The sequence below is a fragment of the Enoplosus armatus genome, chromosome 9, assembly GCF_043641665.1.
Source record: "Enoplosus armatus isolate fEnoArm2 chromosome 9, fEnoArm2.hap1, whole genome shotgun sequence".
Taxonomy (NCBI): Eukaryota; Metazoa; Chordata; class Actinopteri; order Centrarchiformes; family Enoplosidae; genus Enoplosus; species Enoplosus armatus.
The window spans coordinates 11,717,279-11,733,195 of NC_092188.1; the positions used below are offsets into that span (position 1 = coordinate 11,717,279).

The 15,917-nt window shown below is 41.9% G+C and overlaps 2 protein-coding genes and 1 pseudogene across 3 annotated transcripts; 1 reads left to right on the forward strand and 2 right to left on the reverse strand.

The window, feature by feature from the left end:
• Positions 1 to 77: 77 nt before the first annotated feature.
• On the reverse strand, positions 78 to 7,465 carry znf687a (zinc finger protein 687a). The gene is made up of 10 exons (XM_070911537.1): positions 5,519 to 7,465; positions 4,636 to 4,891; positions 4,322 to 4,503; positions 4,039 to 4,223; positions 3,727 to 3,903; positions 3,458 to 3,620; positions 3,115 to 3,354; positions 2,885 to 2,997; positions 2,619 to 2,721; positions 78 to 2,538 (listed from the first exon to the last, which is right to left on the reverse strand). The coding sequence occupies exons 1-10, from the start codon at positions 7,463 to 7,465 to the stop codon at positions 1,915 to 1,917; spliced, it is 3,990 nt and encodes a 1,329-aa protein (XP_070767638.1). The 3' UTR covers positions 78 to 1,914.
• A 1,220-nt stretch (positions 7,466 to 8,685) lies between these two features.
• Positions 8,686 to 13,949, reverse strand: LOC139290239 (26S proteasome non-ATPase regulatory subunit 4-like). Of its 2 annotated transcripts, none has more exons than XM_070911950.1 (10): positions 13,870 to 13,949; positions 12,590 to 12,730; positions 12,393 to 12,507; positions 11,944 to 12,030; positions 11,121 to 11,189; positions 10,773 to 10,988; positions 10,407 to 10,515; positions 10,179 to 10,316; positions 9,223 to 9,278; positions 8,686 to 9,124 (listed from the first exon to the last, which is right to left on the reverse strand). In XM_070911950.1, exons 1-10 carry the CDS (start codon positions 13,893 to 13,895, stop codon positions 8,954 to 8,956), a joined length of 1,128 nt encoding a protein of 375 aa, XP_070768051.1. In that variant the 5' UTR covers positions 13,896 to 13,949; the 3' UTR covers positions 8,686 to 8,953. The 2 variants fall into 2 exon arrangements, with proteins under 2 accessions (XP_070768051.1, XP_070768052.1); XM_070911951.1 differs by having other exon boundaries at positions 10,179 to 10,314; positions 10,396 to 10,515.
• Positions 13,950 to 14,869: 920 nt separating this feature from the next.
• On the forward strand, positions 14,870 to 15,784 carry LOC139290146 (C-reactive protein pseudogene; annotated as a pseudogene).
• The last annotated feature ends 133 nt before the right edge of the window (positions 15,785 to 15,917 follow it).

Consider the following 15,917-nt stretch of genomic DNA (forward strand, 5'->3'; position numbering starts at 1 on the left):
ATAAAAAAATATTAATATACTTACTCAATTACTGTTGAAATGGTATTTAATGACAAAAAAAACAAGTTAAAACAAGACAATGTGCCAGTTTTTATTAATCTTTTTTTATATAAACATTTGGTTAGAAATTGTCTTGTCAATACGAAAACAGAAAACGTTAAACAGAACAATGTGTGTGAAAGCGTTGGATAATCTCCTGAGAAAGTAAACACAAGCGCAAACAGGTCACCGATAACTACAGCACATTAAAGAGATGCAGCTGCGTGGATATTAAGTCGTCTGTGGAGATATTTCAGCGAACCAGCAGCTTCTTAGACATGACAGCTAAAAACCACTAAACAGAGAAATTAAATCAAAACACAGCACTCAAAACACTTGTTTCTCCTCTCAGACGTCATTATATTAAGCAACAATTTTGTTAAATAGTTCTGACTTTTCAGTTTCGTGTCCTTCTGTGTTGATGTGGATGCTAAGTCGACACCTGTCCATCAGTAACACATCAGTGACAGTTAGTCATGCAGAACAACGATTTTCTTTTTTTTTTAGCAAGGCTAAAGACATTAAAAATACAAGGTTCAACATGTTCTCATATTCTTAGGAAAGCATAAGGAATAGACACACATACAGATCTTTCATTTATAGTAATATCATAAAAAAAGATCTAGACAAACGCATCCCCGAACCAAAAGCCAGAATACATAATTTTACTTCCATCTCTTGCACACAGGGAAGGAATAAATCAGTTAATCTGATGTAAATACAGTACATTCCACTTAAAAAAGGTATTAAACGCTTATTTCAGTTTTACCCCATTAACTACAAACTGTGTACACTTCAGATTATTGCTGACCATTTCCCAAAGCATATTTTAAGCTTTTAGATTGGATTCCTATCTTTCACAAAGTCGGTCCGTATTCATTGAAGTACAATATAAATATGAATGTGAATGTGCAGGGACCACAAACTCTGCTCTAACAGGTTATCAATACCAGTAAACATTTAAAAAGGATAGGTTCACATTTTCACCGTCATTATTCCTCCTGTCCAAACTGTCAACACGATTCCAATGTCATGATGGGGGGAAATAATCCACAGTCCTCATTTTGTGCAAAAATATATTCCAAACTTCAGTTGAAGCTACTATATCAAGCAGTCTGAGTTGAAATGAAAGTGGGTATCTTATCAAGTTAGTCTTTTTGGTATAAAATGTGCTCTTTGTGTTATATCCCTTTATTGAAGCTCAGCAAGGGAAACACAGAGACAATTGAATGGGTTACCTATCTCCAACAAAGTTGAAGTCTGCATTTAAAGTTGGAAATAAATATGAAGTGTTATTGTATGTTTTTGAAAATGGCCGGCAATAAGTTAAAGGTATACACACTTAATAGTAACTGAGCTAACCTACTCCTATGATTCTCTAAAAATATGTAAAAAACAGAAAAACACCTGGATTTGCGGTTCAAGAATCTCCTCAGTAGGATGAAAACATTGAAATCAAAACAGATACATTCCATCGCCGGCTATCAACAGCCGTCATAATCACAGTAGATTTGATTCTAACATTCACAGTTCTCTACAGGCACATTTTTATGTGAATGTGGCCACAGCAGTGAACTAGTCAGACTGTTCACTGACCGGGACGTAGCTCTAATCTCATTAGTAACATTACTGAACGCAGAAATGCAGCATTAGATCCTGAGTGTCAGAAGTTGAAGGTTAAGGCTGATCTTGACCAGTTATAAATCACATTTGATTTCTTGACAATCTATTCACACACAAACTCTGTTCTACCTTTCTTTGGTAAAATTAGTGCATAGGTGTGCTAACCCACACTTCAGGTTGACGATAAATAAGGCACTTGCAAATATTCTTCAATCACCTGCCGACACTGCTCTTCTCCACGTATTTGGCCTCTCAGGTAGTTTTTCCTGCGTTCCTTGCACTGATGAAAGCCATACCGTGAGTTCTGAAGTGTGTATTCAGATCTGACGCCTTTTCAAATTGTTTGCCGCACACCTTACAGGCCAGTGTGCCCTCCTCCTCCATCCCCTGAGCTATGGAGGACTGAGAGGAGGGCGATGCTGGTGCAGAACCGTCCAGAGAACTCTTATCATCGTGGTTCCTGCTGTTACCAGGGGAAGGTGCAGGGTGCATGCTGAGGGGCTGCTGGTTGTCGGTGAATGCATTTCTCACTTTGTGGGTGATGAAGCGATGGCGTGACAGGGAGGAGGTGGACGTGAAGCAGGCGCCGCACTGTAGACACTGCTGACCGCCGCCCTCCGTCCCTGCTCGCCGGTGCTGGCCAATGTGCTCCAAGAACGATGCCTGGTCCTCTGTGGTGAAGCCGCACGGGGCACAGCGAAACCCAGACTCAGGAAGGGAGTAGGAGGCTGGAGCAGAGGAGGAGGACTTCTTTACTGGACTCACACCATCTGTGGACTCTTCGTCCTGCTCCATCTTCACAGCTCCTCTCCGCCTCTGGCGAGGCCCCAAACTGCCGTCCTGCTCTGAGGAACTGTCAGCCTCATCTCCGCCTCCCTGTGACGAGAGGAACTCTGCTGTCAACGACATCTTAGTGAAAAGTGTTTCCTGTTTGACCTCCAAAAAGAGTGGCTTACCATCAGTGTGTCCTGGCTTTCTGTGTCCATGCTGTGTCTCAGCTGAACGTGCTTTTCCAACATCGCTCTGCTGCTGAATGTTTTCTTACTCTCACTACAGTACCTACACACACACACACACACACTTAACTTTATCTTGGCGTAGCCTGTACTGAATTTGTCCTTCCAACGCCTTGTCATGTCCAGAACAACAATATACTGTATACTGCAACTACAAAGTGCCAGGGTCAATAAAGGATAAAGGATGCAAAGTGTGGGATACTCACTGGCAGCGAAAGCCACGATTCAGGACTTTGTGTTTGTCTCTGATGTGACGTCTCATACTGGAGGTGGTGGTGAAGGAGCTCTCACACTTGTTACAAGGAAACTTCTTCAGAATCTGCACAACACAAACAAAAAAAACATAAGGTTATTCATTTATAGCTGGATCGAAAAACAAAATTAATTCAGTCAAATTATACATCTTAGACCGCAGGGGGATGGTGGACTTCCAGACCTTGCCATGTTGCTCAGCCATATGGGCGATATAGTCATCCCGGTCAGTGTAGCGTGCGTGGCAAGGTGCACACTTCCACCCTGAGGGGGTCTTCGTCTTCTCTTTTTTCTCTTTTTGTTCTTTATCTTCATCCATCCACTCCTCCCCATCTGAGCTCTCCAGCGTCAAAGAAGGCCGAGAACGAAATGAAGCAGCAGGAGGTGAAGGCAACTCTTGTTTCAAAGTGAGAGTCTTATGGGTCTGAGGAGCAGACAGAACAGGGGGTAATGGTGTTATAAGGACATTTTTTGTTTGTCTTAACACTAACTAAACTATATTATACACTACATAAGCATGTATATACCTTGAAATGGTCCAGTAGGGAACTCCTCTGAGAAAACAACTTGGTGCACTCCAGGCATTTAAACACGTGCACCTTCTGATTGGTTAAATGAGTGTCAAAGTGGACGTACAGCAAGGACTTGTTGGTAAAAACTGTGTCACACATGACACATTTATAGATCAACCTGTAAAGGGATAAAAACTGGGTCAATTCATTCAAAGGATTTTCATGAGGAAAAGCACATCTGTGTGTGTGTGTGTGTGTGTGTGTGTGTGTGTGTGTACGTATACATGGTCTGTCCGTCAGTGAGCGTTGGATGTTGGGCAGTGATGTGGTTCTGTATGCTGGGAGCAGATTTGAAAGCCATGGGACAACTGGGGCATTTGTGAAACATATCACAATGAGCCTGTTGGATGTGAGACTTCACAGAGTTAAGCCCTCCAAACACCACCAGGCAGCTGGAACATCTGCAGAGAGAGAACGAATTGTTAATAGACAGAGAAAAGAGGGATACATGGGCATATAAATGTAATTTATGTTGGTATAACAACAGCACAGTACACTTTTGTTTAATTGAACAACCCCATGGGCAGATGTCAAACCTGTATCCAATGCGGCGTGCGAAGTGCAAACAGGTCTTGTCCAGGTGTGTTTGAAATAGCGGCAGCTTGGCCGTGCCGCCACACTCTGGGCAGACGTGTGGTGGGCAGCCTTGGTGGATGCGTTGATGAGCTGCTGCACTGCAGCTGTTGGGCAGGAGCATCGGAGGAGAACACTCTGTGCATGACTGGAGATCAACAGAAAAAGAAAGGAATTAAGTTCATTTTCATATAATTGGAAAGCAAATGTCTTCCTCTGTTTCCTCCTTACACTCAAAAGACTCACAGTGGTTTGTGCCGGTTTGATTTCTTGGAAATGCTCGGCCACCTCTTCTTTGGTGCTGAACTGAGCCTGACACTCAGTACATTTGTTACTGATGTACTGCACTGCCTCTGTTTTCTTGTTGGATATTGCCTGATGTGGCTGCGTTGTTGGGTTTGGGGTGGTCTGGGTGGATGATGACGGTCCTGAAGAGGATGACAGAAGAGATGGAGAGGGCCCACCTGAGGAATCAAGGAGGAATGTACAAATAGAAGCATAATCACTCACAAGAATCACATCTAAAATTAAATTAAACAACAGAAACAATGTGCACCAACCAATTGCTGTGGGTTCCCGCTGGCCAATCATCTGCTCCACAGGTACAGGTTTCATGACCAGGTGTGAACACTGCATGATCAGGCCTCTCTCCTTGTGCTCTCTGGCGTGTAAAAGCAGGCTGCACTTGTTGAAGAAGGCCAACCGCTTGGCGCAGTGATTACAGGTCACCTCAATCCTCAGTGAGCGCCGAGCGTAGTGCCGCGCCAAACTCTGCTCCAGGGCAAAGGCATCACCGCACTCCAAACAGCGGTAACCCTGCAGGGGATCAAACATTCATCTTCTTAGATATTGATACATTTATATGAAATACAGCTATGTGAAACAATGTTGTGAGCTTGTCATGAAATTAAGCCTAGATCTGTTGGAGAAGGAATTCAGCCTGACAGGAACATTATATGTCACAGCGGGAACATTTTGAACCATGACACTCATAATAATCATAATGCAATATCTGATGAGTTATACAGCACACATCCTCTTCCTGTATATTTTACATAAATGAAAATCACACTCTTCTATCCTTGATAACATTGGGCTGCTTGTCATTAGCAGACAAAACTTTATATGCTAAGCAAAAAAGCTAAATCAGCTGGATAAGCTGTTATGGGTTTGTGGCAGGGCTCCCTTGTTGCAGTTTGCACAATTGGTGGTGCAACTAATGATTATCATTACTGATTAAACTGCAGATAATTTTCTTGATTAATCTATTTGTTGTTTTGTCTCTAAAATGTCAGAAAATAGTGAAAATGTCAATCACAATTTGCCAGAGCACGAGGTGACACCAGTCAAAAAACCCAAAATATTCAGTCAACTATCATATATAAAACAGCATATTTGAGCAGCTAGGAATAGTGTACAGCAATATACACAATGACAGCTTACCTGTGCAGGTAAAGGAAGGCCCCACTCTGCAGGAAGAGGTGAGCTCAGATCTGGTTTGTAACTGGGCAGCAGGTTCTTGTTGTTCAGGATCTTGTTGAAAGCTTCTACCAGGTTGGTCTGACTCTTGGATATGATTGCCCCAGTGCTGTTAACTATGGAGGCTGGTTTGCCGCTACTTTGAGGATGGAGCAGAGGAGTAGGTGCAGGAGGAGTCACGCCAGTGTTCAGAGTTTTCTGACCCAGACTGCGAGGATTGATCCCGCCTGGGCTGACTCTGGGAAAGGAGACTGAGATGGAAGGCAAGGCTGCAGTTTTGGTAATGCTAACAGCAGTGGGAGAAACTTTAGGCTTGTTGTCCACTGCAGTTTTGTCTTTGACTGAACGAGGACCTTCCTGGAGCATCACCATTTCAGGCATCTGAGATAACTCCCTTTTGGATCTTGTGTTATGACATTCTGGTGAAGGTTTTGCACTATGCACACCCTTAGTAGTGGCTCGTGCACCTCTTTTAGGTGTAACACCAGTCACAGTCCTTGTGATGCTGCCTGTGGGCATTTTGATTTTAACTTTGAGGGGACGCAATGGAGGTGAAACTGTCTCTGCAGCACTAGCAGACACAGGATCCTCAGAGCCAGCGCCACAGCTCTCCTCGTTTACATTTTCTCCATCTCCAGCCACCTTTTCACTCAGCTCCTCAGTGTCCCCTGGCCTGTCATCTTCTCTGGGCTCACTTTCCATGAACTCCTCCTTGTGGTTCGCTGCTAAACCTGATACTTGGGCCGAATCAGGGCTGCTGCTTCTCTTGGGGACCACAAGACCTGTCTCACTGGGCGGTGGGCTCTCAGGCGAGTCCCTCTCATCAATTACATGCTCTGGGTATTTCTCCTCTTGGACTGATGTGGAGCCTGTGCCGACAGAGGGGAGGCAGTCTTGGGGGCTCTGTGGCTGAGCAGCTGTGGGGGGAGAACTGGGGGTGGTAGGTTGCCCCTTTTCCTCAAGTTGGAGTTTAGGTTTTGCAGGTGCCAGAGAAGGGAGACGAGGAGGATGAGAAGCAAGACAAGAAGTGGTTTCAGGAGACCCAAGCAGCTCAGACTGTACTTTTGCTCTGCGTTTAAATTTGGGAGGGGAGGACATTACAGATTCTGGGCTCTCCTGGATCACCAGTGGACTTCCTAAGTCTGGTTCTGAGTCACTTTCATCTGAGTGCATAACACGCTTAATTCCAGCCATAAGGTTGCCGTTTTGTGGTAAAGGGGAGGATGGTGGATTACTGAGGAGACAAGTTTCCTCCTTCTGAGGGGAGTGAGAAGGAAGGTGAGGGCTGACTGAGTGTGGGGAGGGAGGAGATGAGGAGTTAGTACCGGCACTAGTCGAAGACTGGAGGTACAGGAGGGGCTTCAAACTGTTCATGACATCAGTCGTGTGCGGGACCGGTTCAACCTCAGCTCCTTTATTGCTGTCACTCTCATCAGTGTTTAGTGTGGACCTCAATGGGGAACGCTGGGGCCATGGTTCTGTGTTGGACTGTCCCTGATCCCTGGAGACAGATCCCTCAAAGCCATTGGCAATCTGGGGCTCCACCGGTGCATGAGCAGGTATTCTGGGACCAAGCTGTGCAGTGAGCTCACCAAACTTCACCTGAACCTGAGAGTTTAAGCCACTGCTCAAAGGATTGTCTGCATTATCCCCAACAGACTTCTCCTCCTCTTCAAAAGACTCAGATCGCACTGTGTTCTTCACAATAACACTCACCAGAGGGGGGTCACTGTGTGGGGCAGGAGGGCAGGGAAAGCATGAAGGAGACCCACTCTCTCTCACATCTACATTAGTCCCCACCTCATCCCGTTCCTCCTCTGGACTTGATTGAATGGCTTCTTTGGCATCAATGTCAGGAATGTCAAAAGCTGCCAGCAAATCATCAAAGTCTGGGGTCTTCATGTCCCCCATTGCCAGCACAAGGCTCAAAACCTATCGGGCCAACAAATGAGTCAGAACCACTCATGTAACGTTAATTTAATCACAACATGTTGACACAGCCGTCCTGCGACAGTTAAACGTTTAAGTCTCATTGAAATCAAAAGTGTGACGACTGGTATCGCAAGAGTGTCGACAGTGTCGACTGGTTAAAGTAGAAAGTAATTGGTGTATTGTTATTCTGCTCCACTTTACTGCTTTACTGGAGAAAAATAAACAAGCCTAAATAAATAAGAAACGTTAGACAAAGCTGCAGTTTAGCATGTCAAACTTAGCTAACTAGCTAACTGCCATGTTACAACAAGTGGGTTCTTCTGCTAACATCTAGCCACACTTTAGCATTTCACTGCTAGCTGGCCGTGCTAACGTCAGCCGGCCAACTTTCCTCGAGTAGCTAAATCAGTGCAATACTCAGCTAATGTGGTTCTAATATACTATGTTTATTGCGAGTAATGTTTCCTCTAGTTAACGCATACATTAACTTACGCTTGTATGTCATTTGAATTACCTGCTAGTTAGCGAACTTGGTTCCTGACTTTCCTCTCGGACGCATGAGTTCTCCGTCACCAAATCGTGCGACCGTGACTTCCCAGGAGCCTCCCAAATGTTTACATTTCCAGTTTACAGTGTTGTTAACATAATTAAAGAGGTGCCAGACAAACTAATTAATTAATGTTACCCTTTCAAATACTAGCTCAGGAAGACCTTTTTTTTAATACAAACTGTACTTACTGAAAAGTACCTACATAAAAACAATTTTTTAATGTCAACCGTGTTCACCTGTTTTACTAAGTTACATGAACTGATGCTATTTCTCATTATAAGAACAGTATGAAAACATCAGTAATATAAGCCAAAGGCCTATGTCGACATGTCTGTTTCTCCCCTAGGCTGTGCTCACTTGTATACATTGTGTCTTGTATTCCAGTTTTGTTCAATAAGTAACATAACATGCAGTGATAATAATAGTAATAATATTATAATATGCAAGGTTAAATGTTTGTTTAACTGGATGCTGAATATGACACTAACTGTGTAATATTAGTGAAAGTATCTGAATTTCAATGTAACAGTCATTGATATTTTGGAAACGTTTTTGTGTGTAAAAAAACATTTGCAGCTAACACAACTGTGAATACATTTTAAGCATCAGATGAAATACCACTTTGTATTCTGTAAATTTATTGAGGAAGTCTGCCCATGTTATTAAGTAGTCATATTACAAAATATTCAAAAGTAAGCATATCTGCTTGACACAAAAAATGAAATCAGAATAGTCCTTTAACCGAAAGTTGAAAAAAAGGCAAAAGTTGTTTACAGTTTATACAGTGACACAAACAAAAGATGAACAAAATGGTTCCTGTATTGAGGAGAGTAGTAACGTTACGGTGAATAACACATGCAGTGCAATTCTCAGGTCTTTTTTTATTCATCATATATTAAGTTCCTCTCTTTGTATTTTCATTTCTTTTTCTCCTCATCCTTCTTGGTGTCAGGTTTAGAGCCCGTCTGGGAAGCCAGAGAGCCCATGGCGTTACGGATGGCCTCATTGTTGGGATCGACTCCAGGAAGATTTTCCAAGACGCTCTGAAGGAACTCTGGATCCTGCATGACATCGTAGTCCTCTTCATCCTGGACACAGAAAATGACATATTATAACTAATCTTTACCGAGCACTTTTCAATCTGATGAAAAAGACAAATGAGAACAAGTAAAAGGCCTGTGCTTACCTTAGCCTTACTGGAGTCCATGTCAGCTCCTGTGTCCATGTCCTCAGCACCAAACTCTGCAAGAAAAACGGAACAGAAATGTAGTTTGAGTAGGAAAAATGGGGTTGATGGACAATTGTGGTTATTTCTAAGCTATTTGTTCCTGAATGTGCTGCTGTGCAAAAAACACATCTATTCAACAGTGAAGTCCTCTATTGCCAAAATCAGTTGTGTTGTTTTAAGTAACAAGAGCAATACTGCACTTCTACTCTCATGCTGCATTCAGTGCATATAGAATACTCTTTAAATATGGGCAGCAGACTGCTCCTGCCAACTGTTTAGTGGTTAATCACAATCCAGGCTCCAAAGTTTCCACCTGACATAATAAATTGTATTCAAGTGCCAATACAAACAAACCAATAACCCCAATGTCAGGAGCTCCAGGTAATCATTATCCAAATTTGCCGTTAGATATTCATACTTCTACAATCAATCATGCCTTAAAAGGCAGATATACTTTATATTCTGTAGTTTGTCAATGGCTTATTTTAGGTTCAAGAATGGTCTTTCTGCTTCCTAACATGCCTTGAACCGCCAGTCAACAAAGTAAATAAGGAAGTGTGTGAATGATAATTAAGTATGAAATGGGCTATTATAATCTGACTAATGTGACAACTGCTCAATCAGCTGTAGAAACACTTTTTTAGACGTTAAAGAAACAGTGAAACTTATGGAACCTCATTTACTGCTCAAAGCCAAAAGTAACCATTAAGTGTTCAGTAAACGACCCCGACCACTAAAGGTGCTGATGAAAGCAAAATGTACAGTTAAGTACAAGAGTGTGAAGACATAGCCGTAAATTAATTCTGCTATGCTTTTCATATTGGTGATGTGATGAATACTGAATATCACTTTGTATCATAAGTTATTAATTCTCTGGTCAGGGAAATCCAGAAAATTCAAAATCCATGTTTAACCTGCTCCTTCTCCCTGCATGGACATCTGTAGAGCATAGGCAATCTGTTCATCCTCTGTCATGCGGCTGAAGTCTGGTAGAGCAGGTGTGGATGAGTCAGTACGGGGAACAGACATCTTCAACAGGGCATCCTCAGACTCTGCAGCAGAAAGAGAGAAAAATATTAAAGGAGGATGGGCAGAAATTGGCATCTATGATATCAAATAAAGTTGGTGGACATTTTTCTCACCATCTGCGGCAGGGGAGGAAATGCCAGCTTCAGCAGCTGATGCAACAGTGGCTCTGCGAGCTTCATCCTCCTGTCGTTGTCGCTGCTCCTCCATAGACACCCGCAGAGCCTAGACAGAAGAGAAGAGAGGAAGAAACATTGCATTACCCTAAACACTGACAATACAGCAAGTAGCATGACAGCACAGAAATAAACAATGAAGTAAGAATTAAAAAAAAGACAAAATGTGATATAGACGGTAGTTGTGAAAAAACAACAACAACTATAAGGATGAATAATCCAGAGACAATAAGACAAACAAAAAAAACTATTCAAACTATACATACTACAGTGAACTATTGTAGCATCTTTCCCCTGCGCTCTTACCAAGGCAAGCTCTGGGTCTGCGCTGGGATCCACTCCAAACTCAAAATCACTGGCACCCAGGCCCAACACTGCACCTCCCTCTCCAGCCAGGATGGGTGAGGACAGCAAGGCATCAGCCAGACTGGGGCCTGGAGGCACTGTGACCAAGTGGGAGCCTGCGCCCTCTTTGCCATTCAGTGTGTTGATGAAGGCTGTCAGCTTCTCTGTATTCATCTCCTGCAAGGGTGAGAAAGAATGGGGGTAAGCACATGGACCACACAACCACGTAGAGAGGACAAAAATATACACAATACTACATTAGATATTCAAGAGGTTGAGTATTTGTGTGGAGCTTTGATGGAAAAATACCTCCTCTCCAAAGTTAATGACATCCACATTGACCTTTTCCTTCTTTAGACGCTTTGCCATTTTGACCAGCTACAGGAAAAAAAAAATACTTCAGCTGACACAAACACTACATGTTTTATGACAGGCCTGACAGATATATTAGTACACTGATGCTATCAGCCAATTTTTCCCACAGATGAACGGGGACCTGTTCAATGAAAAAGCATTACTTAAGTAAGCTGGATAATAACAACACTGAGTAAACCTAGAACAGCTCTTTTTACATGAGTCCATATTCCAGACTTGAAGATTTTCTGGGCTTTACTCAGAAACTGTTATCCAAATCCTCCTTTATGAAGGAAGACCTATGCTGTCTGCAGCTTTCCACTGATAATGTAAAGGTAGAATTTGCAAACAAAACCTTCTAGTATTAAACAATAGTAGTAGTAAGTTGTGTTTAACTTCTGAGTTGTCAATTCTTTACATAACCCAGGGAGAAGACTTGTCAGTCAATTCTTTAGAAAAACAAAGTGTGAATAATGATACTGTTAATGTTAATTAACATTAATTAATGTTAATTAATAATGTTACTTTGGTGTGTACAGGCAGCAGAGTTCAACTTGCACAGTATAACTATTTACCATTAACTATTCAGAGTTTGGTGAGCAGCATGCTTTTCCAAAAGATGCCTCCCATCCCATCCAAAGAAAATATTTACAATAGGACATTGTAGAGTCTTCTCCCTGGTTATCAATATCAGAGTCACAAATCTAGTATTCGCTGGGTAATGCATTATCACTAATGTCACGCAAAACACACTGACTTATGTCAGAACTTAGCTCACATCTTTTTCGTTGTCCTCCACTGGGCTGCCAACAAATGCAATGATGCGCATCTTGTGGTTTTTGCCCTGTCTGTGCTTCAGCGCCAACTACAGAGAGAAACGTAGCAAAACATTATGAACTGACAAAATGCATTTATGTGACAAATAGGACAATAGATCTTTTCACCACAGGCATCTTGGCATGTCCTATCAGGAAAAGCACAGCTGTAATTAATAACATTAATGATGGCTGCTCTACATTTAGGTGAGCTAGTTCCAGTTGTGTATGTTGGCTCACTGTATCATTGGAGAGGCGAAGCACTAAGACCTTCAGTTTGCCCTTGTTTTGAATAAAGACCTATCTATATTTACAGTAACAACTTTACTTGACCTCCCCATATGACCGAATACTGGATTCCTGCAGGAGGAGCAGGAGAAGACTCACTGTGTAATGAAAGTCACAAACTCACATGTGCCACCCTGATGCCAGTGCAGAAGCTGATGTTTCCACGAGGCTGCACAGCATGCAGCTTGGACAGTATCCTGCCCGTGTCTGGAGTCAGTGTGGTCAGCACCTCACAGTTGCTGCACAGGGACATAACACTTGTGTTATTATATTAACATATTCTAAATGTGAGTACACTAATTCAAATACACTGCCTCTTACTTTGCCATGGTGATGAGGCCCACGTTGTTTTCAGGGTTGCTGCGGGTTTTGGAGTGACAAACAATATTAACTGCGTCCTGCTGAGCCTGCAGCCTGGTGGGCAGAAAGTCTCCATTGCGCATGTACTCGCTGTTGTCGACACTAAGAGAAATGAACAACAGTGTTAACTATTACTAGCTCTAGAAAATTGCAAATTACACAGATTGAACATTGGTTGCTGGTATAGGCCAATATCGATAGTACGACAATATGTATACATGCATCTCTAATGAGAACACTATAACATGTAAACAGGGTGGACACTAAAACAATTAATTCACTAATCAATTAGTTGATAAATCGCTGAAGTAATTTATCAAGAAGAAATGCCAAACATTTACTGAATTCAGCTTCTAAAAAGTGAGGAGTTGCTGCTTAAAGTTGTTTTATATTGTTGTAAATTGTATATTTTAGGGTCCTGAACTGTTGGTTGGACAAAATAATTAATATGAACACGTCACTTTGGGCTTTGGGAAAACGTGATAAGCATTCGTTGCTATTTTCTGACATTTATCGAAAAATTATTAAGGAAATAAGTATTACTATATTACACAATAATGAAAATAATTGTTGAAGCCCCAGTGAACACAATAACCTGAACTCTTACAATGTAATGGAAACCAATGCAACAGCCCTGTAGCACGGCTGCCTTCGAAAAGCTGTAATATTTCTTATCAAAACAGAAGGTTTTTCGTGTTGTGTACTCTCTCTGAATGCATCCAAAACTGAAAGACAGCGTTTACTTGTGATAAATAAATAACATGTTAACTTGGTTTATTAGGTTGGTCAAAATAAAGGCAACAATAGATCCCCCTGAGTTGCATGCTGTCAATGACAGTAGGTTTTGGTTTTGTTAGCTAGCTAATGCTAACGCGTTAAACAAAGCAATTTCTATTCAACTTGAGGCGCAGTCAGGACTTCACAGTTACGTTCCGTAAAGGTTAGGTTGCAACACTTTTTGATTAGCGTTAGTAAACATATTACTTGTTAAATAGGCCATAACCTGACTAAAAATCAGTTGTTTAGCTGTGCTGGGAGCTCCTGCAAGCTAACGTTAGGTTATGGAGTGACTCAGGGAATAGCTCGAGCATCTTAAACCCAAAACACAAGTTACGTAAACCTGTACGAATGTTTCAGACAAACGACGTCCAAAGACGCATATTTCGTTTATCAAATGATAGCTAATTTTTAATAAAGTTAGCCTTTCAATATTAACTTTAAACATATGTCTAATTCCTTACCAGACCATAGTACTTTCAAGCCCCATCTTGATGGCTGTGGTTTACTACGTCATTGTGATGGTTTATGGGTAATGTTGTTTAAACTGAAAAAACGCCACAAATGTCATACAATGTAATGATAAAATGTTAGGGATGATTTTTAACTATAAAATAATGGGATGCAATGAGTTCCAAACGTTTGGTGAATCCATGTATCAAATATAAGGACTATAATAACATTAACCACTACTTTAATTGCTCTGTGGGGTCTGTAATTGGCATATCAGATGAGGTCTAGTAATTTGAACTAGTGGTGTGCACAGACTCAAAGAGCCAGAGGCAAAACTGGGAAAGGGACACCTCTTTGGATCCCGGTAGACATTTAAAGGTGGCATGTGTTTGTTCAATGAGAAGACTGAGATACCTCTAAACTGCCAAATAGTACAGATACACACACGCACACACACACACACAAACAAAAGACATATGTACGTAAGTGTACACAGTCTAGCACAGGCGTGCACGTGTGAGCAATATGTGCCATATGCCTGAAAAAAGCCCCTTCCTTGTGACTATAGGGCAAAAATGAATGTGAGAGTCTCATAATAGGTTCCCCCCTTGTTCTTGGTTGTGAAAGAGTCCACAGTCCTCCATAATGAAAGCAGATCAAACAATGTTTGTTGCACAAATAAACAGACAACCTGAAACTGGGAAGTCCAGGATACAGCCAGGCCACAAGTTAAAAGGTACTCTAAATACATCTCAAACCTAATAGTTTTTCAACTTTATTTTCAAACCGATTTCCATCTGATCCTTTATTGTCATAATGCAAATAACATAATAATTTCATAAAAAAACAAAGTAATATTTAGTCAAAGAGTTTGTAAAACTCCGGTTTTGCTGCCAACCGGTGATGAATGAAAGAACTATTGAGCTGAACTAATTGTATCACCAAAAAATTACTGCAAAACCAATTTACTATTTTCAGTGTTACTAAAATATTGACTTTTTGAAATCTCAGATGGAGAAACTCTTACTTCTGATGGTGATGTTTGTAACATGTCAATCAACAAAGCTTTGTGCACAAGCTTGTGTTGAGTATAATGTGAATTATATAATATAGCTGGAACACATCTGTTTGTTTCAATCACAGAACATGTTTGGTTAATGTAGTCAATATTCTTGCTCACTCTCCTCCTCTGAAAGACTTAGGTTGTTTTTCCACCTGTGCAGATCTGTCAGGCAAAGTATTTGCCTTCTCCAAGGAGAGCAACAAAGACCATGTGAAGCTCCTGACATCTCAAACTACATTCAGCTCTGTGACCACCTGTCTCAGGTAACTGGTGGTGTAATCAGAAAGCTTCGTTTGTGATAATGTTTGAAGAATTGTTTGCCCCAGTTTCTCACAGCTGGCACATCTGTTCAGATTCCAGACAGATCTCACCAGGAACTATGGGCTTTTCTCTTTGTCTACTCCCACGTTCAGCGACGACTTTGTGCTCTTTAAGATCAATTCAGGGATGTCATCAGGATGCGTGCTCGGGACGGGGGCACAGACTTCCTATCACTGTCACTTTCTCCAAACACCTGGCACTCTATGTGTGCCACCTGGCGATCTGACAATGGGTTGGCTCAGCTGTGGGTGGACGGCAAGTCGACCATCAAGAGATTCATCCAAAGTGGCGCCATCACTGGAGCACCCATCACCATCCTGGGCCAAGAACAGGACTCCTATGGCGGGGATTTCGATGTAAATCAATCTTTCATTGGTATGATTATTCAAGTCCACATGTGGGACTATGTCCTCCCTGCCGATCAGATCAAACGCTATATGGACAGCAAACATTTCACTCCAGGCAATGTGCTCAACTGGAGAGCCTTGGAGTTTGAAATCGAAGGGCAGGTTCTGGTGGATGAGGAGTCTGAAGTTATGTAACAGGGTGTAAAACCGTGAATGAATCACTAGTCACCGCATTTAATGCGGCATTCACTATATCAAACACGTGTTATGTTCTCAACAGATAAAAAAAAAATCTCTTCAGACACTTAAAAGATGGTGGTCCTTTTTT

What these genes read in the sequence shown, in the direction of transcription:
- znf687a (XM_070911537.1), bottom strand. Translation starts at nt 7,465, where the DNA reads ATGGGGGACATGAAGACCCCAGACTTTGATGATTTGCTGGCAGCTTTT. An exon ending in GCCTTCCTTTACCTGCACAG is followed by an intron (nt 4,892 to 5,518) that starts GTAAGCTGTCAT and finishes GATCCCCTGCAG; the next exon opens with GGTTACCGCTGTTTGGAGTG. An exon ending in AATCGTGGCTTTCGCTGCCA is followed by an intron (nt 2,722 to 2,884) that starts GTGAGTATCCCA and finishes GTGTGTGTGTAG; the next exon opens with GTACTGTAGTGAGAGTAAGA.
- LOC139290239 (XM_070911951.1), bottom strand. Translation starts at nt 13,895, where the DNA reads ATGGGGCTTGAAAGTACTATGGTCTG. An exon ending in TGGAGGACAACGAAAAAGAT is followed by an intron (nt 11,190 to 11,943) that starts GTGAGCTAAGTT and finishes TTTTTCCTGTAG; the next exon opens with CTGGTCAAAATGGCAAAGCG. An exon ending in CCGCAGATGGTGAGAAAAAT is followed by an intron (nt 10,315 to 10,395) that starts GTCCACCAACTT and finishes TCTGCTGCAGAG; the next exon opens with TCTGAGGATGCCCTGTTGAA.